Raw genomic sequence first — 22,687 nt, 5'->3', positions numbered from 1 at the left:
GGGTCAAATCCAGAGCTAAGCTAAAACATACCCGTGAATATATATTTCTCCACAGCTTTCAATTGAAGTGTAAAGTAGATGGATATTTTAGTGTTTGCTTCTTTCAACATTTTGTTGGTGAGAGTCTTCCAAATTATACATAATTGCATTTAAACTCATGTTTCTATAGCATTCTTTTGTGTGTATACTGATTTTGTTGATGGTCATTTGGAGAAGTTTGCCCTTCTTAGGTGTTTGGAATAGTGTTGCTGTGGATGTCACTGTCCATCTTTTAGAGAACATATGTAGATGCAGTGTATATGTGGAAATAGGATGAATAGATCATAGGGGATATGTGTTATCTCTTTAGACACTACCACACCATATTCCAAAGTCCTGGACTTGGTTTGCACGTGCGGTATATGCTCATTCTAGTTGTCTTCTAACCTAGCATAGCACACACTTTTCTTTTGCTTTAGTCGTTATTGTGAGGTTAGGTTCTTAAAACATAAACAGCAGCAACAACAAAAAACTGTCACTAAGGTTCAAACACTGATCCTATGTTTAGATGAAATCTAGAGTTTGTGATTTTCCCCGAAGTATCCTCAACTTCAGGGAATACCAAGGAGCACTGAGCTACTTAAGTGGATCTAGGGCTGCAGAAGTTTTTGTCTGAAGGGCTTAAAGGGTAACAGCACAGAAATGTCTTTGAGTGCACACCTAAACTCTAGTACCCACTACCATGCCTGGCACATCGTAAGTCTGCCACGAGTCATTCAGAATAGGAAATGCCTGGGCATTTGTCATTGGACAAAGCAGAAGGCCCATTGCCTTAGCACACCGTGGTGGGGAGACCAAGGCAGTGCCCAGCGGTGGCATTGGAGGTGAGCAGAAAACTGGCCCCACAAGGGGAAAACAGCACAGCAGCTTGACTGAGCTTTTAATGTAAACAAAACAAGGACGGTGGCCGGTGATGCCAGAGCTCAGTGCCTGGGTGGGGTGCTGGAGACAGATGAAGCCACTGTAGGGATAGACGTGGAGTAGACTTAATTCCAGACACCGAGAAGCTAGAAAAGGAATTTAGGCAAACACAACCCAATCTGGTTTTTGAAAATTCAATCTGGTTGGCCCATGGCGAACAGGCTATACAGGTCTGAAGACCCTCTAGGGGTGTTGAAGGCCACACGAGAGAGGGAGAGGCATGAGTGCCAGTCTTGGCTCAAGAGGTTTGTATTGTGAATAACATGGCTTCTTCTCTTTCCAAAGATGGCCTCCTTATCCAAGCTGACCCGGGACTTCAGACCCCTGACACTCCCCCCCCCCCCCCCCCAGCCACCGAGTACCACTATACCAGCTTCCTTCCTTTTAGTTTAACACAGTGTTTGGAAGAGTCAAAGTTTTGAGTTTGAGTTTGGATAATAAAGCCCAACTTCTGCCATTTTCTTCCTTTGTGGTTTTTGCTTTGTGTTTCCTAAGACTTCTTTTTTTAAAGATTTTATTATTTATTTATGTATATGAGTAATTTATCTGCATGTACAGCTTTATGCCAGAAGAGGACATCAGATCCCACTAGAGATGGTTGTGAGCTACCATGTGGTTGCTGGGAGTTGAACTCAGGACCTCTGGAAGAGCAGGCAGTGCTCTTAACCACTGAGCCATCTCTCCAGCCCCCTAAGACGTTTCTTGATTGTGAAGTTTTAAATACATTTTTCTGTATTCCAGGGATTTTATAGCTTTATATTAGGCCTCTGGTCCGTGCCATGTAGGTTTTTGTGCCGTTTGTGATGACATTGTTTTATCTTATTGACCCTATGCTTATATATGATAAGTATAGTCATAAGAAGTAAAAAATAATACATTTTCCATCCTAGGAAAAAATATATGTTGCAATATGGCTGGGAAGTTCAGAGGAACAGGTTTTTAAAAATTTACAAAGTTTTCAAATAGTTATACATGTAGGCAATTTTAGGTTTCTTTTTTCCCCTTTATTGGTGTGTGTGTGTGTGTGTGTACATATGTTGCTTGTATTCATGTGTAAACACAGGAGCAAAGCGTGACTAATTAGTCTTATTTAATAGGAACCCAGAGTCAGATGTTAGGGTGGAAGCTGAGAGATCAGAGAGGCAGAGCAACAGCCACCAGAGACTCGTCTTACCTCTACAAAAATCTCAGACCAGATGGCATCTGTATCTGACTCTGGGTTTTTATTGTTAAGATGAAATAGATTCATGCTTCACGAGAGCATGTACCACAGTGCACATGTAACCGTCAGAACAGATTTGTGGAGTTGTCCGCTCCTTGCACCTTTACATTGGCTCTGGGGACCAGACTTGGGTCACCAGGCTTGCATGGCAAGTGCCTTTACCCGATGAGCCATCTTGCTAGCCCAGTTTCCACTTCTAGTTTATAACAAGGTCTTTGCATGGTTTACAAACCTCCAACATTTTTAATGCCTACACTCTCAATTTAAAGTGATTGGTTTTGTTCTAACCATTAAAGACAGAGAATACAAATAACTTGCTGTTTTTTTTTTTTTTTTTGGTATGTGTGCGATTGTTTCGCCTGTATGCATGTATGTGCACCATGTGCATGCCTAGTAGTCTGTAGAGGCTAGAAGAAGGTGACGTGTCCCCTGAACTACAGTTCCAGATCGTTGTGAGCTGCCATGTTGGTGCTGGGAAGTGAACCCAAGTCCTCTCTACAAGACTCTTAACTGATGAGCCATCTCTCCAGCCCCACCTTTTCCTTTTACAAATAATATTTTATTAAATTTTGAGCATTTCATGGCATGCATACTGTATTTTGATTTACATTTATTTCTTAGTTGAATGTCTGTACTGTTGAACCTTGTAGATGTGAGGCAGTACTATGACCCCCTCATCCCTTTATCCAGTCTGTCTCACTGACTGGACACTCTGTATTGAACCATTTTTATCTTGTAGACTGTCTATCTTTGACATTCGCTTTATGCCAGACTTCAGTAGGTACTAGAATATTTGCTAAGTAAGTAAGTAAGTAAATAAATAAATAAATAATAAATTTGGGGCTGCAGAGGATGGTTCAGTGGTTAAGAGCACTGGTTGCTCTTGTGGAGACCCTGGGCCAATTCCCAGCACCCACATGGCAGTGGTTCACAACTGTCTGGAACTCGTTCCAGGAGAACTGACTCCTTTTTCTGGCTTCTGAAGACGCTGTATGCAGGTGGTGCATAGATGGACATGCACGCAAAATGCTCATACATAGAAATACATTTTTTTTTTTCGAGACAGGGTTTCTCTGTGTAGCTTTGCGCCTTTCCTGGGACTCACTTGGTAGCCCAGGCTGGCCTGGAACTCACAGAGATCCGCCTGGCTCTGCCTCCCGAGTGCTGGGATTAAAGGCGTGCGCCACCACCGCCCGGCAGAAATACATTTTTAAGGGAGTGAGTTTAACAGTGATCTGATGAATGGAATTCGGAGGCCTACATTTAATCTGTCTTGCCATTTTGGTTATTGAGTATGGTTTTGAGCAAGTTTGGGCTTCAGTTTACTCTGTTGAGTGGAGGAGCTGGGGGCTACAAACTGAGCTGACTGGGCTGATGACGTGAGGAAAGAGAAGCCGACAGGATGGCAGCGTGGAGAGAAAAGTCTAGGTCCCAGGGTCAGCAAGTACACGGCACGGCCGACCCATGAGCAGTGCCTTCTAGTTTTTCAATAAGACAAATGTTGGCAAAGAATTCAAAGCATAGTTTAAAAATGCATAGCAAAACCCACGCAAGTTTCACCAGTTCTGATTTGGTCTGGGCATCCAGTTTGGTGGTTGGTCATTCTGTTCAATATAGTGCGATGCTCCATATTGGCCAGTAGGGGGAGGAAGAGCTCTCTAAAAGTTTGTTCCGTACTGTCTAAAACAAAGCAGAACTGAGGACAGTATATCTGCTGTCCCATGGGCAGTATAGTCCAATGTGAGGGGCGTTTCCATTGTACAAATAAAGTTTTAAAAACTGACAGTACTCCAAATATATTGAAGGAAGACATCCTGTGTTTACCCATCCCTCTTCCACCATATAGACCGGCCATAGAGCCAGAAATACGTAGATTAATTTGTCTCCAGCAAAGGAAATAAAACCTAGGATTTGGCAGCTTTGGAAGGAGAAAAGAATCATTTATCAAAACCTAGATTATCTTCTTTCACCTCACCCCCAGTTTTTAACATTTCTTTATTTCTAAGAAGAATGAAAAGGCCCAGAGACACCGCAGTTGATTCATAATAACAGAAAACAAACAAACAAACAAACAAACAAACAAACAGTTTTATAGTTTTGCCCATTTAGACATATTTTCTGACTATGTCTTCTGCGTTGAGTAGATTTTTACTGACTCACCGGGAAGGGCAGGAAGGTGTGTGCATATGCACTTGCCACTTTTCTGTAAATCAATATAGAGAATGCTTAGCACATAATGAGTATTTACACTTTATAAATTCCATATTGGTTCTCATAGGATGGAATCAAAGGAGGTTGCATTTTGCCAAACTCGTGTATGTGTGTGTAGCCTAAGACTATAATCCAGCTATAATTTAAAAAAAAAATTGAGCTCTGAGGATTTCATTACTAGCTGCTTCAACAGATCTGGTTTAAATGTTATTGATGAACAGGTATAGTTAGGGCATAAATGTTTGTGCTCCCCCCCCCCATAAAAGGCTGAAGTGAAACAAAGTCATAGTGTAACATCTCATTCATAAATGACATGAGTGGGCTCTTTGTTCTGATGGTTGTCAGGTACTAAAACATGACTTCCTCATTTCTTCCTGTTTTCAATGTGCAGCTAAGGAGACCTAAATTGAATATACATTAATGGTTTCTCCAACACTTTTTTTTCTGTCTGTCTGTCTGTTCCTCTTCTATCTGTCCATCCTTCTATAACCTATCATCTACCTGCCTGCCTGTGTAAGTTCTTGCTGTGTAGTCTAGACTGGGCTTGAATTCACATGCCTCTTGTTTCAGCCTCCTAAGGGCTGAAATTACAGGCATATGCCAGGTTTATCAACACTCTTAATTCTAGACAGTCAACAAAGCAGCCTGTTCAAGTGTTTGCCAGTTCATAGGGTAAATACTTCCATCAGGCACCATTTCAAGCTGCTTGCCTGATATCATTGGACACGAAGACAGACACAGCATTTAATAGAGATCCAACAGACAAAAAGAATGTCGAGCATGGAGATAATAGAATGTGTAGCCCAACTAGGAAGCGGAAGGTGTTGTGTGCAATTAGTCCCCACAACGTTGTAACCAATAGAGAAAAGTACAATTGTTTCATGGCCTTTAAGCTTTTGTGTGAAGGTATTAACAAGTCTCCCATCATTAGAGAAATGGAAGAAGAGCAAAGTGAAGTTCATGTGTAAAACATTGCCGCAGTGAAGAGTGGTCTGCCCTATAACTCTCCTCCAGAGGTGACACCTTTCCCGTCCTCGGCAAATGGGCATGCTCTTGACTAAGTGTGGATGAGTTGCCTGCATTTTGTGCTAGTGCTTTTGTTACCATGGTTGTCTGGGAGTTCCTTTAACATGAATTCCCTCCATATTGCTTCCTCCCTAGGATATCTGTGTGTGTGTGTGTGTGTGTGTGTGTGTGTGTGTGTGTGTGTTTGTCAGAACCACTTTGCTCGTGTATGTTGATAAATTTGTCCTTCCTGAGTCCTCCAGATTTATCTGAATAATATGAACAGCACATGCCAACCCCCACCATCAGCCACTAGTTCTCTGAGTCCATTTACCTTGTAGTCCAATGTCATTGCTTCTGTTATCCCTTTTCATTCTTTGCCTCCCTTCATCTTTGCTGGACAAGTCTCCCCTCTCTCTCTGTCTTTGTCTCTGTCTCTCTCTGTCTCTCTGTCTCTCTCTCTCTCTCTGTCTCTCTCTCTCTGTGTCTCTGTCTCTGTCTCTCTCTCTCTCTTGTGAATGTGTACATATGTGTGGTGTGCACATTGTAAGGGCAGAGGCCTCCCTCTCCCTCCCCCCCTCTCCACTTTATTTCTGTACATTTTATTATTTTATTCTGTACACTTTATTTCTTACTGATCCTGAAACTTACCATTTTGGCTCTTCCTCTCGCCATCCCCTACCCCACTTCCAATGCTGGAATTGTAGGTACAACTTTGCCCAGCTTTTACGTGGTTGCTGGGGATTTGAACTCATGTCCTCCACAGCAAGTGATCTTACCACTGAGCCACCTCCCCAGCTCCTGATTATCCGCTTTTGTAAAATGTCATGTAGGCTTGTTGCTCTGGAAGACCGAAAGGTAACCCAACCATACACTTTGCTGTCTGCCTGGACTGAATGACAGATGAGCAATGATTAGTCACTGAAAGTCTTTGAAAACGTAGTGTGACTGTCTACTGTTCATGAGGCATGTATATTAGTGATTTGTAGACTGAAGGGTTAACAAAGTTTACTTATGTAGCCATTGACATTTATTATGCTCTGACAACTAAAAATGAATCCGTATTATAGGCAAATTAGTGTTATTTAGCTAAATGGTGGTAAATGAAATACATGCATGCTGGAACCATGGAATGTTCAACCATGCCTGTGTCAACAATTGATTTTTAATGGCATTTAATTGTAACTTTTGTAATTTGATTTAAAAATAATGACTGTGTTTAACCGTAGCTCACAAAATTCCTGAAAATTTAGTAATTAGCTCTCACAAGCTGGTCCGAGTCTCATCCACCCATCTCTGCAGAAACCCATAAAGCATTCAGCGCTTAACCACTGATGTCCATAACTCAAGTTAGGAAGCGTGGGGCTGTGACTCCAGTTCACTGGAAGGATGCTGTAGCCCGAGCCATCAGGCCAAGGTTGATATTCTTTAAGCTCTCCTCATAACGTGCATTCAGATAACCACAACCATATTGTATAGCTCCTTGGTTTTCGTAAAAAGAATGTCTGACAGCTCAATGACTTTTCATTAAAAGATTCATTTTTGACTACACGTGTCTGTTCTTTCCTTAGTCTACTTTGGCTGACTGTACTGTGGTAGCAAATGACCTCCAAAGTTTCAGGAGTTGAAGACAATAGTCCTATCTAGTGGTTCATTTTGATTCCTTCTCCAGGGCAGCTCTGCTACTGGCTACAGATCCGTCTGTATACAGCTGCAGTGTGGTTCTTTTTTAGGACTCTGGCTGGAGGTTAGGTGTTCCATACCCTGGAGTTAGGAATATAGGGCATGCTTCCCCCATGGAAAGGGAAAATAAGAGCTGGACCTTGACATGATCCTCCCTCCCTCCCTCCCTCCCTCCCTCCCTCCCTCCCTCCCTGCCTCCCTTCCTTAGATTGGGTCTCACTTTGTAGCTCCGACTGCCCAGAGAACTCCCTATGTAGACCAGGCTGATCTCAGAGATGGCCTGCCTCTGCCTCCCGAGTGCTGGGATTAAAAGCGCTCGGCTTTAACACTGTTCTCACAGTGGCTCCTGTGGTGTGCATTGGCTAAAACAACGGACATGGGGAGGGGAGGATCAGCATTGCATGGCCCACAGTCATGGTGGGGAACTACATTGTCCTGTAGGGAGAGAGAAGAAACCACCCTGGGTTTGTTCTTGTGAGGAGACAGGAAAAGCTTCTCAAAAGCCTCCCAAACCAGGAACTTCATGGTAAAGAAATTCTTTGGTTAAGCTACAGCATGTCTTGTGTTACTCAAACGTGTGCTGTATCAGTCAGCATCGGTGTCACGTAGAGTTTGTTAGAACAGAGACTCTGGGTGAATTCCCCGTGTCACCTGTGTGGACTTGAATGCTTGGGACACTCGGACCCACCCGGCAGATGTCTGCTCAGGTGCTCTCTTTCTTAGGCGCTTGTCCTCTCTTCCTCTGCCCTTTCTGCATCCTCAGATACACGGCTCCTCGACTCCCCCCCCCCCCCTCCGCTTGGCATCACCAGTGGCCACTGTCCAAGCCAGCACAGTTCTTCTCTCCTCCACCCTCCCCACCTTGCCTTGGCTCACACCTGGGAACTGTGTCATGTGATGGACCCCCTGTCTCCTTATCCACCCGTGCCTCTGCACCTCATTACCTGCCAAGTGATCTTTCTAGAATTCAGTTCTCATCCATTTAGTAGCAGTGGAGATGACAAGAAATTTGGAGCAGGGAAGAGGTGATAAACAGTGTAGGTCGAAAGAGAGCTCTGCCTATCAAAATCAGCCTCAAGGAAAGTCTTGATCAGTCTCTCCAAAGCTCAGAACTCTTGACGTTCAACTTTCGGGTTACTGTCCAACTCTGAGGAGGTCACCAGCTTCCCTATATGGCTTCTCTCAATAAAACTCGTGGTTCCTTGTACAGAACAGCTACATTAGCAACCGATGGATTTGTACTGCTGCATCTCTGCATGGTGGAAACGCCCTCTTTATCTTGTCTGCTTGCCAAGGCTCCTCTCCAGGAGCCTTTGCAAGCCTTGCTTGACACTGGAAGAGATCAAATCCATATGTCATCTCACCTATTGTGTAAGTGATTGCTTTATACTTTTATTCCTCCCCTGCTGTCTTCCAAGACCCCCAAGGATATGGATTTTGCCTAACTCATCTTCAGAACCCCAGAGAACATCATTCTCAGCATATTAGAGGCAATCCAGGTTGTTTCATGAGTGGAGGGAAGATCAAAATGATGGCTCAGGCAGCCATTGTGAGGAAATGATAAACATGGTTGGGTTAGTGTACACAGAGCGTCTATTGTCAGACACTTCCCTGGCACTCTGGAATGAAAAGCAGCATTAAGATTTTGCCTGTTGCTTTTAAATGGATGCTGGATTCCTCTAGTTCCAGATGCATTAATCAGATCTTCTAAAACAGACGTGTGTTGGCAAATGAAAGAGAGTGCTGGTTGTTTCAGGTGATGACATTTATTGCTGATGTGCTAATATCCTTGTTCGGATATGTATGTATTTTTATAATATACTTCTTAATGACCTTTCAAAAAAGATAGTACTTTACAATGAAAATTTAAGTACAAAATCTCTTTATTTTTTATGTGCTCAAGAAAGAATTATGTGACAGCATCCAAGATTTATTGAGCCTCTTCTGCTAGGTCCAGCTTTTGTTTTGAACAATTTTATTAAGACATGATTTATGAGGCTGGGGATGCAGCTTAGTGGTAGAGCCCTCATATGGTGTCTGAGAGGCCCTGGGTTCAATTCCCAATGTATCTCCAATAGAATTTATATGTCATAAGTTTTAGGACACTTACAGAATGATGTAACCTGCACCACAATCTAGTTGAGAGTATTTCTCTCCCCCTAGAGTGGAACTTTGTGCCATATTGCCACTTAGTATTTTTTTTAAGGAATCATATTATTGTTTATATAAAATTACATATAATACAGACAAGTCTGTGTATATGTATACATATACATATGTGTATAATATACATATACAGTTTAGAAGAAAAATTCTTATTTGGGCTGACAATACTACCCCTCAAAAAGAGCATACCAATTTGTTACCCAATACCAATGGTCAGCCCTATATATAACATTATATGGACAGACTGAGCAAGTTGTATTTATATATTTAGGAATACACACACATACATACATTTTAATGTTTTTTTTTTGGTCTGGTTTTTTTGAGACAGGGTTTCTCTGTGTAGACTTGGCTGCCCTACAACTAGCTCTATAGACCGGGCTGGCTTTGAATTCACAGAAATCAAGGTGCTAAGATTAAAGGCATGCACCACCACCACCACCTGGCTTATGTTTTAATTCTTTTTTTTTAGTATTTTTAATCCCTTGGTGTCAGGAATCTACTTTTGGTCTTTTTGGGCTTGCCTTTTCTGGACACTTCATATAACTAGAGCCATAGACTGTATAGCCTCTGTAATTGGCTTTTTTCACTTGGCACAGTATCCTCCAGGTTCCTTGGTGTGGTAGCATATAACAGTATTCTCCTGTTTTTTCTCACTGAGGAAGAACGTTCTGTTGTACCAAACTTGTTTATTTTTTCACCAACTGATAGACATTTAGGCTGTTTCCACTTTTGACTATTATGAATAACGATGCTATAAATATTTAAATGGAAATATTTGTGAGGACATGTGCTTTTATTTGTCTTGGGTAGATACCCTGACATCTTTGGTAGACACTTGGACACCTTGGGTGTACTAAAGCTAAGAACTAGAGAGTGATGGACTCGGGGCTTGAAGCTGGTTGAAAATCACTAACATTTCCCTAGCTAGTCCTAGTCCCTACCCCACAGGGCTTGACAAAACAAACAAATAAACCAAAACAAAAAACCAAAGAAAGAACCAGGGAGCTATAGATACAGTAAAAATTAGCTGGCCTCAGAGTGTCAATGTGGAGAGGGGGGTGACCATGTCTCTGCTCTGACTGGAGAATCCCAGAGGCATCAGAGATATTATCAATGGCTCTTGATGACATCAAAAGGAAGGACAGGCCATGCTGCCTCCTCCCACTGGAGGACATAGAGGATAATTAGCTAGAACCTGGGGCAGTGGAAACGTCAACCAGAAGTTAAGTTCAAGTCAACAAATATTGAGTTGCTAGGCTTCTGTGGAGGCCCTCTGTGAGGACTAAATTGAGACTCACCCACCTGAAAGCTGGCAGCTGCTCCTGGTGGGCGTTACCCGGGTCTCGCTCTGCCTGCCTGCCATCTCCGGCCTTGAGGCTGAAACCTGGGAAGCTTTTTAGAGACATGGGTGGACATATCAGAGGAAAGGGAAACCAAGATGGCCTGCATTTCTGCAGCACCCTCCTCGGGCCTCCCCGCCTCCAGTCCATTCTACACGGTGGGTGGGGTGGGGAGTGACCCTCTATAATTCTTTGATTGGAATTCTCCGCTAGCTCCCCACTGCCCTCATTGCTAATTCAACTGTATCTTTTCACCCTCGCAGGCAGTTCTTTCTACAAGGTACCCACAAAGCTGTATTAAGTACTTTTCTCAGGGCCGGGCCAGTGAGATATAGGAAGGGCCCTGAAATGCACCTTCTCAGTTATGTCTAGTATTTTCTCAGGGGCATTGGAAGCAAGAGAAACCACATATACATTTTATTTTAAATTCCTTCCATTCCTGGAGGAAGTGAGCAACATAGGCCTCACAATCTTGTGGTGTCTAGGGTCTTGGGTCTTATGGCCTCTGTAGAAACTGTGCCTTATTAAAAAAAAAAAAGAAGAGAAAAAAATCCTTTTCATTTTAAACAAATATTTTGCATCTTACTTCTATTTTGTGCATATGGTTGTCTTCCTGCATGTATGTGTGGGTATCATGTATGTGCTGGGTTCCTCTGGAAGCCAGAAGGCATCAGGTCCTCGGGAACTGGAGTTACAGATGGTTGTTAGCTGCCAGTGTGTGCGCTGGGAACCAAACCCAGGTCCTCTGCAAGGGCAGCCAGTACCCTCAACCGCCGAGGCCTCTCTCCAGCCTCCCTTTCATTTCTCAAAAATGAGGACTCTGAGTTATTTTAAACATATCCTAGGGCCCTGAAGGGTACCATGGCTTAAAAGGATAGGCTTTGTTCCCCATTAGAGGGTAAATCCCCTACTCACCCCTCCAGCCTCTTCTCTTGGCACTCCGCTCTTCATGATTCCTCTGGTGTCCCCCCCACCCCCGCTACCTCCACCCCCACCCCCTCTGAGCAGGGGTATCATCCTGTGGTTGCTCCTCTGTGTCGCTGGACCTTGTCCAGTGAGGGTGGAGACAAGGCTTAGCTCTCTGCAGACACCTGAGTTTAGAACTCACCCGGCTGCAGGAAAGGATTTGTGAATCGAACTGGAAGGCATGCTCGTGTGAAATGGATGACCTGGGGAGCAACAGCTGCTTGCTTCTTGCAAAAAGAGGTCTAGATGTGTGCCCCAGAATAACGGCAGAAGTTCAGCCCGGGGCCTGAAACCACCGCTCAGAGATGGAGTCTTCTGCCTCCCTAACTTCTTGAACTAACACTTGACTCTTTAAACAATAAACTTAACATACACGGAAGTCCCAAAGCCCCGGTTAAGAATACTAAAATGAATTACAAGAGTTTATGGGTTAAGAGGGTTGCGATGATCATATAATATATAATAAGATTGATTGAGCACTTACTGTATGTCAAGTGTACATCTAAATGATTGACATGTATCAACTCAATCCTTAAAACAGTCCCATCTGGGAGTTACTTGGATCATTTTAGTTTTATAGATGAGGTTTACAGAGATGTGATTTTCTCAGTCATTAGCTAGAAGAGGACAGATCTTAAATGTAAATCAACATAAGGTTTGGTTTGTCTGTTTACCAAACAAGGACTCATCAATCAAAAATTTAAACAAAATGCCATGGTAACTCATATCTGTAGTTTTAGGACCCTGGAAACCGAGGCAGGAGAATTGCTATGATTGGTGCCAGCCTAGATTAGATTACACAGTGCATTCTGAGTCATCATGGGCTATTCAGGAAGACCCTGTCTCATTTTCTCCACTCCCCTGGAAACCTCACCAAGATTCCTGCTCCCGCGGAAACAGCCTCCCCTGGACTGACTAAGGTGTAAGCTCTGGAGCCTGGTGTCTCAGGCTCTTGGCATCTGCCTCCACTGTGGCTCCCCTGCCCTGAAGCAGGGCATCCCCTTCCCCAAGGCCCCACTCTGCTGCCCTCACTAGACAGCTTCCCTTCCCCACCATGACACTAAACCTTTTATGACTTCTTGTTTGGCCATTCGCTGGGCTCGGAGAACTTTTACTTGAGGTGTTCTGGTGTCTTTCTCCCCATTGAAGACAGAAATAGCCCATGTTCCCATGGGGGATGGGGGATCTATTCATATCTCTGTTCCCATGGGGATGGGGGATCTGTTCATATCTCTGTTCCCATGGGGATGGGGGATCTGTTCATATCTCTGTTCCCATGGGGGATGGGGGATCTGTTCATATCTCTGTTCCCATGGGGGATGGGGATCTGTTCATATCTCTGTTCCCATGGGGGATGGGGGATCTGTTCATATCTCTGTTCCCATGGGGGATGGGGATCTGTTCATATCTCTGTTCCCATGGGGGATGGGGGATCTGTTTATATCTCTGTTCCCATGGGGGGTGGGGATCTGTTCATATCTCTGTTCCCATGGGGGATGGAGGATCTGTTTATATCTCTGTTCCCATGGGGATGGGAGATCTGCTCATCTCTCTGTTCCCATGGGGGATGGAGGATCTGTTCATCTCTCTGTTCCCATGGGGGATGGGGGATCTGTTCATATCTCTGTTCCCATGGGGGATGGGGATCTGTTCATATCTCTGTTCCCATGGGGATGGGGGATCTGTTCATATCTCTGTTCCCATGGGGATGGATAATCCTTACCTATCATTGTCACATCTTACCTTGCTCTAAAGTGGTCACTGTATACCTGCTTTGCTTACTGGACTGTGAGCTTCTTGAGGGATACAATGGTGTCTGGTCTCAAGTCTAGCCTGTTGGAGGACAGAGCCACTCCATCTAACAACCAGAAACTGAAAAGCAGTCTGTGTCATGTCTAGGTCTGGCAAGAAACAGCAGAGGGAGAATCCCAGTTACAAACAGAATATGAATATCTCCTCCCTCTGGCAGTAGCCCAGTGTTTCCTCTCTTAACTGTCATGGAGACATGGCTGTGGCTAAGTCTTATGTCTCTTGTTTTATGTGCTCTCCATCTGGACCTTTTATGTCTTGGGCCAGCAACTCTGCCCATTCTGTCTTAATCTAACACCTATCACAGCTGGCTACAGCTTCAGTTACAAAGGTCCAAGTTCTCCCTTATCACACCCCTTGTCCCTTGCTCCTGTGTAGAGCCATGTGCCAGGTCGGTGCTCCGGAGGGTGAATCCCCTTCTCCTTTCCCTTCCTCTTTTCTTTAAGGAAAAGCCTAGATGTACCCAGAACCTTCCATGAACAGGCCTGAACATCGCTTCCCTTCTTCTGTCCTATTTCAACATGAGCTGTAGGTGTTGAATGAAGTGCTCTCACTGTTCCTAGTCTCACTGTTCCTGGTCTGTGATTCCCTGCCTCCCTCCCTCCCTCCCCCGTGCTGGGCACGCTCAACCTCTGTATCTGTCGGTTAGACCTAGACTGCCTGCCATCATCTCCATCCCATGTCCTTGTCTCTGGGATCACCGCTTGCCATTCCTCAGTAATTGCCATTCAGTGTAATGTTGAATAAATAACCTCCATGAATGAGCCTGTGCCTCAAAATGACTCCTATTGTTTGGGAAAACTGCATCCATCCATCCATCCATCCATCCATCCATCCATCCATCCATCCATCCTTCTTCCTCCCTCCCTCCCTCCCTCCCTCCCTCCCTCCCTCCCTCCCTCCCCCCCCCCTCTCTCTCTCTCTCTTTCCTTTTCTTTCCTAGACAGGGTTTCTCTGTGTAGCCCTGGCTGTCCTGGAACTCGATCCATAGACCAGTCTGACTTTGAACTCACAGAGATCCACCTGCCTCTGCCTCTGAGTGCTTAAAACAACCCCAAACAGTAAAATTAATTTAACCAAAGAGCAAGGGTAAATCACAGCCCTAGGAGGGAGAGGATGAATACCCATTATCCAAAATGCTCTGGGACCAGAGATGCTGCACATTTCAAAGTTGTCTGGATGTGGGGATATTTGTATAAACTTTATTGGTTTAATGTCTCTAATCTGAAAATTTGAAATCATTGAGAGTTCAACTGTTACTTTATTTATTTAGTATATGCAGATAAGGATCAGAGGACAACCCACAGGAGCTGTCTCTTACCATGCAGGTAGGGCCCAGGGATCAAACTCAGGTTGTTAGTCAAGCTTGGTGCAGGTGCTTTGCTCTATGAACCATCTCACCAGCCCTGGAACTTTCTGAGCATTTCATATTTTAAGATGAGGAATACTCAACCTGTACTACTACATTTCAACAAATCTGAAATGCATGCTAGGATGTATCTGATCTCTGAAAAGTTAGCACGTGACAATGCATCTTCTACAAAACAGTGTCAGTGCTGTCTTATGGACACAGGTGACAGAGAGTACACACTTCAGCAGAACCGCCAGCTTGCTCTGCTGGGTGGGGTGGGGGTGGGGGGCTGGCTCCCATCTCTCAGCACCCTCCAGCCTGCTGTGCCTTGAACACACCAGGCCAGGCCAGCCTCAGGGTTTTTGCCCTTACGGATCGCTTTATGTAGAATGCTTCTTCAGCTTGGCTTTCCCTTGACTTCTTTCTGGTCTTCTCTCAGATGTCACCTTCACAGGGAATCCCTTTTCATCCTGTTTAATGCTTGCAACACCTCCATTCCCACTTTCCTTCTTTTTACCTTACCGTTTTCTCTGAGGCTTTTTAGCGTTGCCTGGTAGTCAATTTATTACCCACGGGGATTATGATTGTGGCTGTTGTCCACGTGTCTGGAATAGGGCTTGGCATATAACAGGCCGTTTTGGATGAATAAATACTGTCGGATGAACAGGTGCGTTTCACCAGGTCAAGGCGAATGTTTTTCCCACATGGCTTACATGCCTAGTGCCTCACACAGTAGCTGGCAAGCCATGGATGCCGGGCAAATAACTGACTGACTGAAGGGTGCTTGAAGCACCTGCGAGCTAGGTAGCAGGCTCAAGGGCACAAGGGCAGAACAAGGGTAAGGGGAGAAGGGCAATTCAGCTGAATCTGCCGTTTGCCCCACTAGGGAGTGACTGACTTGTCAGCCCTCCTATTTGGGGGGAGATTTTTTGGAAACGCCTGTAGTTGTTCCAAAGCTCAGTGCAAAGCCTCTCCCGTAGTATGGCTGTAACCAATGTTTATAACGTGTTTTTCTTTACTCCCGCGTTTCACTGCAAATGGGCCCAAAACAGCTTCAGTTCTTCGGGGCTAAATCTGGCATGCAGGTGTCTGCCAGACCCTCGGAGAAGTAGTGAACAACCTGCACAAAGCTCCCTCGCTCATCCTCAGAGAGCTTTCCCAAGATGCAGGCTGAAGACCTAGCTTCCCCAGCAGGTTGACCATGATAGTGTCTAGTCCCTTCCCTGGCCAGAGGACTATCCCCGCTGACCTTTCCTCCTCAAGATCTGGGAACACTGGGCGGAGGGGAGCCCCCCCTCCCCACGAGGACCTCGCCAGTGCAGAGCACGGTTCGGGCCCCCGCGCGCGGGAGCTGGGGGGCGCGCGGTGGTTCCGCGCGGGGATGCGCGCGCGCGCCTGCCTCGCCTCCCTCGCCCGCTCCGGTGCTACGTGCTTTCTTTGTCAATGAGGCGCCGCTCTGAGCTGCAGTAGCACTCGCGGCCGGAGCCGGAGCCCAGCGATCGAGCGAACCAGCGGGGACAGAGACCCCGGCGTAGGGGCGGCGGCGGGCGGCAGGCTGCACGAGCCAGGGCCGCAGGTTTCCGCGTCTCGCAGCCTTGCGCTCGGGGTGCAGCATCCAGCCCCGGGGAAGGGACCGGGGCGCCGCCCGTCCCACCCTCGCCGCACCGTGGGAAACCCCATGCGGCGCCGGTCCCCGCGCGCGTGAAGCCGCGGCTCCGCCGAGCCCGTCCCGGACCGAGGCAGGACGAGCGAGCGGCTCGCGCCTCCCGCTTCCCTCTGACTCCCGGGCCATGGCCGGAGATGCCCGGTGAGGAGCGGTGCGCCGAGGGCTGGGCTCCCCGGCGCCGTGTGAAACGAGGCAGCGGCCTGGATGTGTGAACCGTCCCTATGGCTCCGCAGGAGGCGAAGCCCCAGGGCCCGAGCAAAGCTGGGCCCGCGGCGTGGAAGCCCAGGGACCGGCCCCGGGAGCGTGGGCTCTGCGGGGCAGGCGGGATCGCCGCGCGCTTCCAGGGCGTGAGGAGCTCCGGGGCCCGCCGGTCCCAGGATGCGCCGCCGCTGCGGCCGCCGCTGCTGCTGGGACTCTTGCTGCTGGCTGCCCTTCCCGGGCACTGCCGGGCCGACTCGGGTAAGCACTTAGGGGCGGTTCTGCTCCCGCCGCGGGGTCTAAAGCAGCTTAACCGGGTGGTGGTGGGTGGTGGGTGGTGGGCTCTTTGCAGCGCTGCTGGGCTTTTCTCTGTCCCTAGCAGTTGCAACAGCGCGAGAACTGTCAGAAATCTGTCTCCGGGAAGGCATCGTGGGCGGAGAAGAAAGAGGCACGTTTTAATCTTTTTTTTTCTGGACAAGTTGCAATGCCTCCTGATGGTCCCACAAACATGCGTCGTTTAGCTAGACATGGCATGGTTAGGACAGCTTAAAAGGGATCTATTTAGTGGGACACGTTAGGAATGAAGCCGTTTACTGTGTTTTTGGCTTCTTGTTGCTAGTATTCACTTTGTCTTTGCAAGGAATGACCTGAGAGTTTGAAGTAATTTCTGTGAAGAAAGAGCGTTTTCCCTTTGCTTCTAACAGTTTTTTTCCCTTTTGGGAATGAGGTACTTAAAATAATTGATTGCACCTTGCAAAAGGTTCAGGCATTGATCAAGTGTATAACGTATTATTTGCAAGAGGCTTCTTTAAAAACAGTCATGCTTGGCGCTCAGACTTCTAACGATCCTTCAGAAACAGATTTTTGTAATTCCGTGGACAATTTTGTGGATCTCTTGTAACTATTTGGGAGGAATTATTCTGCTGAAGTGCTTCGAAACTTATACAGTGCCATCAGCAATGGTCTTTGAAGTAAGAGTGATTGCTATGACGCCTGTAAAGAGCAAGCTTTTGTGTTTGTGGTGGAATTCTGGACTACAGACACATTCATTTTATTAAACACAAGTCTCTCACTCCAGGTAATTGGTTTCTGTAGTGTTGCAGCCTTTAGTGAGAATCAAGAAGGACCCCCCCACCGCCACCTGGGCGCACAGACCCCCCCTCACCTGGGCGCATGCCCCGCCTGTGTGTGCTCTTTCCCCACATCAGATTGAAATTCCCAGTTTTGAAGGACCTTACAACCGTTTTAAAATAAGTGTTGTGGTTGGATATATCTACATAAATGTTTAATTTAAAGCCATTTTCCTTTGATTCACTTAAAAGTCATTGACATGAGGGATGTGTGTTAAGTGACTATGTGTCAAGGAATTTCTTGTGATTCTAATGGTTCCAAAGTTCAGTAGCCGACCTTCTGGGAATTCGGATCCCCTGGTTTTAATGGGGCATGATGTTGAGAGAGGTCGTGAGGAAGACATGGAAGTCCCGGAGTGACCATTGGCTCAGAATCACGGTTTTTGGTTAACAAGCCTCCAATTCCTGATAGTTTTGTAAACTGTTGGAGAGCGTTTCGGGTTTGGCTGTGGTTTATCTGAGTGCAGAGACTGAAAACCGTCCACCATCTGTGAGATGTGAGATTTGCCTTGCCTGCATTGCCCCGTTCCGCCCCCCATGTCAGCTGATTTTCTCTGACAGGGTTTTGAATTTCTGATCTCCCTTCCAACCTTTGTACTTGGCGATTACCGACCTCTGAGACTTGGCTTGGCCCATCTGTCAGTCAGCCAGAACCTTACCTAGGGGACTTCTCATCGTCATCTTCGACCCCTCCCCCTTCTTCTTCTTGCTGGTCATGAGGACGTAAGCCTAGGGTAGTCAACGCTTAGAATGACGGGGAATGCCATTAAAATAGCTGTTCTCTGAGCCCCTTTATCTTCTCCCTCCTCGTTAGACACGGTTTCCCTGCGCTTTTGGGGTGCCTTTTCAGCCGTTACACTCGATACTCGGTTTTCTGTGGACAAGGCCACCTGTGGATCCACGGTCTGCCTCTAGCTCCCCAGTGTCCTGTGGCTTCAGCACTGAGCCCATTTTATGACTGGCTTCTTGAGGGCAGAGTAAACACTGGGCATCCGGTCGGACCTTTTCCCTTGCTTTCAGGTGGTCTCTGGTTTCAGCCGAGGAGAGGTCTGGGCATCTCAAGAGCTTTGTGGAGAAAGCGCTCTCAGGAGGGAGAATAGATGACTCTTGGCTGGGGACCTCTGACTCTCCAGCAGCCACCGTGTCTGGAGCTTGCACGGATGGGCCACTGCAGTTCCGTGCCGTTCTCCTCTGCAGTGTGTGTCTGGGCCCGAGTTACCTGAGAAGTCCATTCAGTGACCCGTCCCGTTCTGCTTGAAGTCCCGACTGCCTATGGGACCGGCCGTTTGCATCCTTGATGGTTCTTGATTTTTAACAAGGCTAAATCAGACATTTTGCCTTGGTTGGAAAAAAAAAAATGGACAAGAATAGGTTTGTTCCTAGAAAACACTGCACCAATTCCTAGCACCTTTGATGCAGGGTGTTTGCAGTGTGTTTCGAGCTGATTTCCACCACGACACTCCATGCCGTTTGTCTTCATCAGAGACCTCCTTCCCACGTAAAGGGAAATCCGCTGTCATGCTTAGTGTGAAGACACCCTCTCCTCGCTCTCTCCCATGGAATCCTTGCTTGCAGGCAGTCACTGCTGTTCCGGGAAAGAAGTTTCTGGAGGCCGATGCCCCTCATTCTCTTCTGCCATCTGGGGTCGAAGCAACAACGGTAGCACGGATATCTGACATCCCAACCTTCCCACCCACCTCCCTGTTTGGTTCATATCTGCAAACATGTAACACATCTGTTGTGGGCAGGCTCAGTGCTCACCCCCTGTGGGCCTCTGCTCAATGTGACCTTGGCCTCTGGGGCCCTTGTTTCTCTCCCCAGTGTGAAATGGGGGTAATAAAAGCTCCAATCTCATTGGGTGACCGACTGATGAGGTGACTGAGCTAAAGCCCCCGCCCCCCCCCAGTATACAACAATGCTTGTCGTGTAACTGCTCATAGAGTGTCTTCCATTCTTATAAAAACGGAAGAGATTACCTGCACGTTTGTTTTGCCAGATGGGTTGCTAGGGTAGGGGAATGCAGGCTTGAATAAGGTTCCACCAGTTTGCAGAAGGCTCTCATGAAGAGGGGCTTGAACTCTAATACTATGTGAGCAGAGCTAATAAAGCCAGACTGTAGTTAATTTTAGGGAGAGCTGGAGGCGGGGCTTTGAAGGGTGGGTAGGTTCTCAGCGTTGACAGTGGCATTTCAGGACAAGGGAAAGTCAAGGGTTCTTTGTGCCCAGAACTCAGGGTAGAGGAGGACCCAGAACTCTGCCTTGCTCTGGGGTTCCCATGTGCCCTCCTCGTGGGGTGGCTTCTCGAGCCAAAGTAATTCCTTTTCTGTTCAGCCTTGCTTCCCTGCTGCTTGCTGTGACTCCCGAGATGGACCAGGGACCTAGTGCAGTTTCAGCTTTCTTACCCTTCAGTCTGACTGGTTCTCTTAGATGTTAGGATATTATTTCAATTAAGTAACTCATAGCTGCTTTATTTGAAGAAGGGTTTGCTGGTGTCTAGGGTTCTCCAGTTTAGCACATCTCAAAAGGGAGACAACTGCCCTGCATGTCTTTCTTACCCTTCTCCAGCCTCCTTTACACATCGCCAAATTGGAGCCCCATCCACAGATCCTGCATTTTGTTCATGCATGCATGCATGCATGCATTCATTTATCTACCCATTCATGCATCCAGTCATTCAGTCTGTGTTTTGAGTACCTCAATAGCCTGAGGTTATAGTAGTGAATCTAAACAAGGTCCCATTTTTTATGCCGTTTGAAAGTGCCCCAGTGCTTTCTAAACTTGACTGAGGATACGGATCACTTGAAGGTTCTGTTAAAATCCAGGCTGTGATTTGGTTGGTCTGGGACAAGGCCTGACTTATGTGGATGATTGCGTTCTACAGACCCCATCTGAGTGGCGAGGGTTAATAAATGTGTATGGTAAGTCCTATGGAGAGACGTCGAGGCCGGCGTTGGCACCTTCACACCTGTGCTTGTTTCTAATGGGAGACAGAGGAAGGGTCAGAGGGCTGAGATGACGGGGCAGCGGGGACTCCACAGTGGCCGTGTGTGGGGCGGTTTCCAGGTGGAGGGAAAGGTGCATGCAGAGCTTGAGGCACCTGAAGAAAGCAGGGAGGCAAGGTGAGATGGTACTTTCTCTGGTGAGATGGTCAGCCTCCGGCATAACCCAAACTTCAGCTCTGAAAGAATCACTTCGGCTGTGGTGGGAGAAAAGCCTGTGGGTGAGGAGGGAGGCCGGAAAGGCAGGCTGGAGGCTGTGGTTGAGATCCAGGGTGAGGATGAAGATGATATGGACCGTAGAGCTGGGAAAGGGCGGGGGAGACGAGGTGAGAGCAGGGCCATATTTTTGAGAAAGAGGCGGTGGAATTGTGTGAAGTAGAAGGGCAGGAGAGGAAGAGAAGGAGCAATGGGACTTTGCCAGCTGATGAGGTGTTTCTGACAGCCATAGTGACCCATGAACACCGGGTTCTCGGATGTGGAGGGGTTTGGTGGCCTGGAGAGTGGCAGGGACAGACGTTGCAGTGGCTTCAGAAGAGGAAGAAGAGACACTGAGATATGGAGACCGCACCTCTTCCCACTCTTCTTTACTGGAGACAGGGCCCCTCTGCAGCGCAGACAACTCCAGAGAATTGCAGGTGTGTGCCCCCACCACACCGACTTCAGGAAACTCTTTTCTATAAAGGTGAACAAGGGTGGACTTGGGTTCATGGGAGGTTAGGTGGGAATATAGAGCCAGGTGTATGGGCACATTCCTGTAATCCCAGTACTGGAGAGGCTGACACAGGACGATCACCAGTTCAAGGTTGGTCTTCGATACAGTGAGATTCTGTATAAACTAACTAAGCAGACCTAGCCCCCCATGCAAATGAAGACAAAAATGCGGATATACGTACATATATTCACATTTTCTCTTTCTTTTTAACATTAAAGATAATGAAATAGTAACTCTGGTGGTGCCCCCTCCCCCAAATATAAGTGGCCTGAACAAAGCCATTTGGAGTTTTAACTGTGTACACCATTTATGAGTGCTTTGAAGACACTCGCAGGCTAGCTGAGGGATTCCCTGTCTCTCACCCTGTCTCCGACCACGTAAAGAACAGGGAAGCTGTGCTTTAATACTGATGTGGAACAGGAGTTAGCTCTCCAGGCCTGCTCCACATCTCTCCCCCCAAATCACCGTAGAAACTCGGATTCTGAAGTGCGGACGAGAAGCGGAGAAGCTGGCAGCAGCTGACCCAGCCCAAGTCGGACGTTACTGGACTCTGGCCTGGGAACAGGCCAAGTGCTCTCACAGACCCATTTCATTTTCACTAACCTTTAAGCTGGTATTGTGCTCCCCCTTCTGTCTTTAAACAAACAACTCTACTCTTCTCTAAACAAAAATGAATGGTTGGAATGACCCTAAAACATTTTCGTTGCTTGACAACATATGAGAGACGATTTCTAAACACACAGAGGGACACATTATTCAAGGTTATGGGATGGCTGCCATGGATGGTGACTCGTTGGGGCTTTCAGGGCCAGAGGAGCAGTCAGCACCTGGGTGTTGGCAGTTAGCAGAACCACAGCTGGGGGAAGGTGGTGTTGGGTTGCATCGTTGGGGAGTATTTATCAAGCACTTGGGGGCACACGGGGCCCTCACTGTGTGGGGGTTCAGGGGAGATCAAAGCAGCCCCGCCTTGCCCTTTCAGCAGCTGGTGGGTGGAGTGGCAGGTCGGTGAAATATACCCTCATGAATCCGGTCAGGTAGCAAGATGGAAAATCTCCCTCCTGTCCAGGGAGGCCACTGCTTAGAGACACCCCATGAGGGACTGGGGCTGCAAAGGCCATCGTTCTGACTTCTCAATATCCTTATTTTCAAAGGTCATCAACTAATTCAACTTTTGAAACACTGTGCCGAACGAAGAGAGCACACCGAGGAGCCACAAGGTTTTGTTTTCAGACAGGGTAGCTTAGGTTGGCCTCAGCCTCACTGTGTA

General features: G+C 47.0%; 1 protein-coding gene and 1 long non-coding RNA gene across 3 annotated transcripts in view; one reads left to right on the top strand and one right to left on the bottom strand.

The window, feature by feature from the left end:
• Nucleotides 1-7,302: 7,302 nt before the first annotated feature.
• Nucleotides 7,303-10,721, bottom strand: LOC143272729 (uncharacterized). Its single transcript, XR_013050338.1, has 3 exons — nt 10,553-10,721; nt 8,026-8,914; nt 7,303-7,443 (listed from the first exon to the last, which is right to left on the bottom strand). It is a non-coding gene; the product is annotated as an uncharacterized LOC143272729 (long non-coding RNA).
• A 5,755-nt stretch (nt 10,722-16,476) lies between these two features.
• Kiaa1549l (KIAA1549 like) overlaps nt 16,477-22,687 on the top strand; it is a 273,131-nt gene continuing 266,920 nt past the window's right edge. For both annotated transcript variants that reach the window (XM_006975888.4, XM_015994802.3), the window contains exon 1: nt 16,477-16,841. In XM_006975888.4, the coding sequence (XP_006975950.1) occupies nt 16,604-16,841 (238 nt within the window). In that variant the 5' untranslated portion in view covers nt 16,477-16,603. The remainder of the gene's footprint in view (nt 16,842-22,687) is intronic.

Source organism: Peromyscus maniculatus, chromosome 4 (assembly GCF_049852395.1).
Source record: "Peromyscus maniculatus bairdii isolate BWxNUB_F1_BW_parent chromosome 4, HU_Pman_BW_mat_3.1, whole genome shotgun sequence".
Classification (NCBI taxonomy): Eukaryota; Metazoa; Chordata; class Mammalia; order Rodentia; family Cricetidae; genus Peromyscus; species Peromyscus maniculatus.
This window is presented reverse-complemented; position numbering and strand designations above follow the sequence as displayed.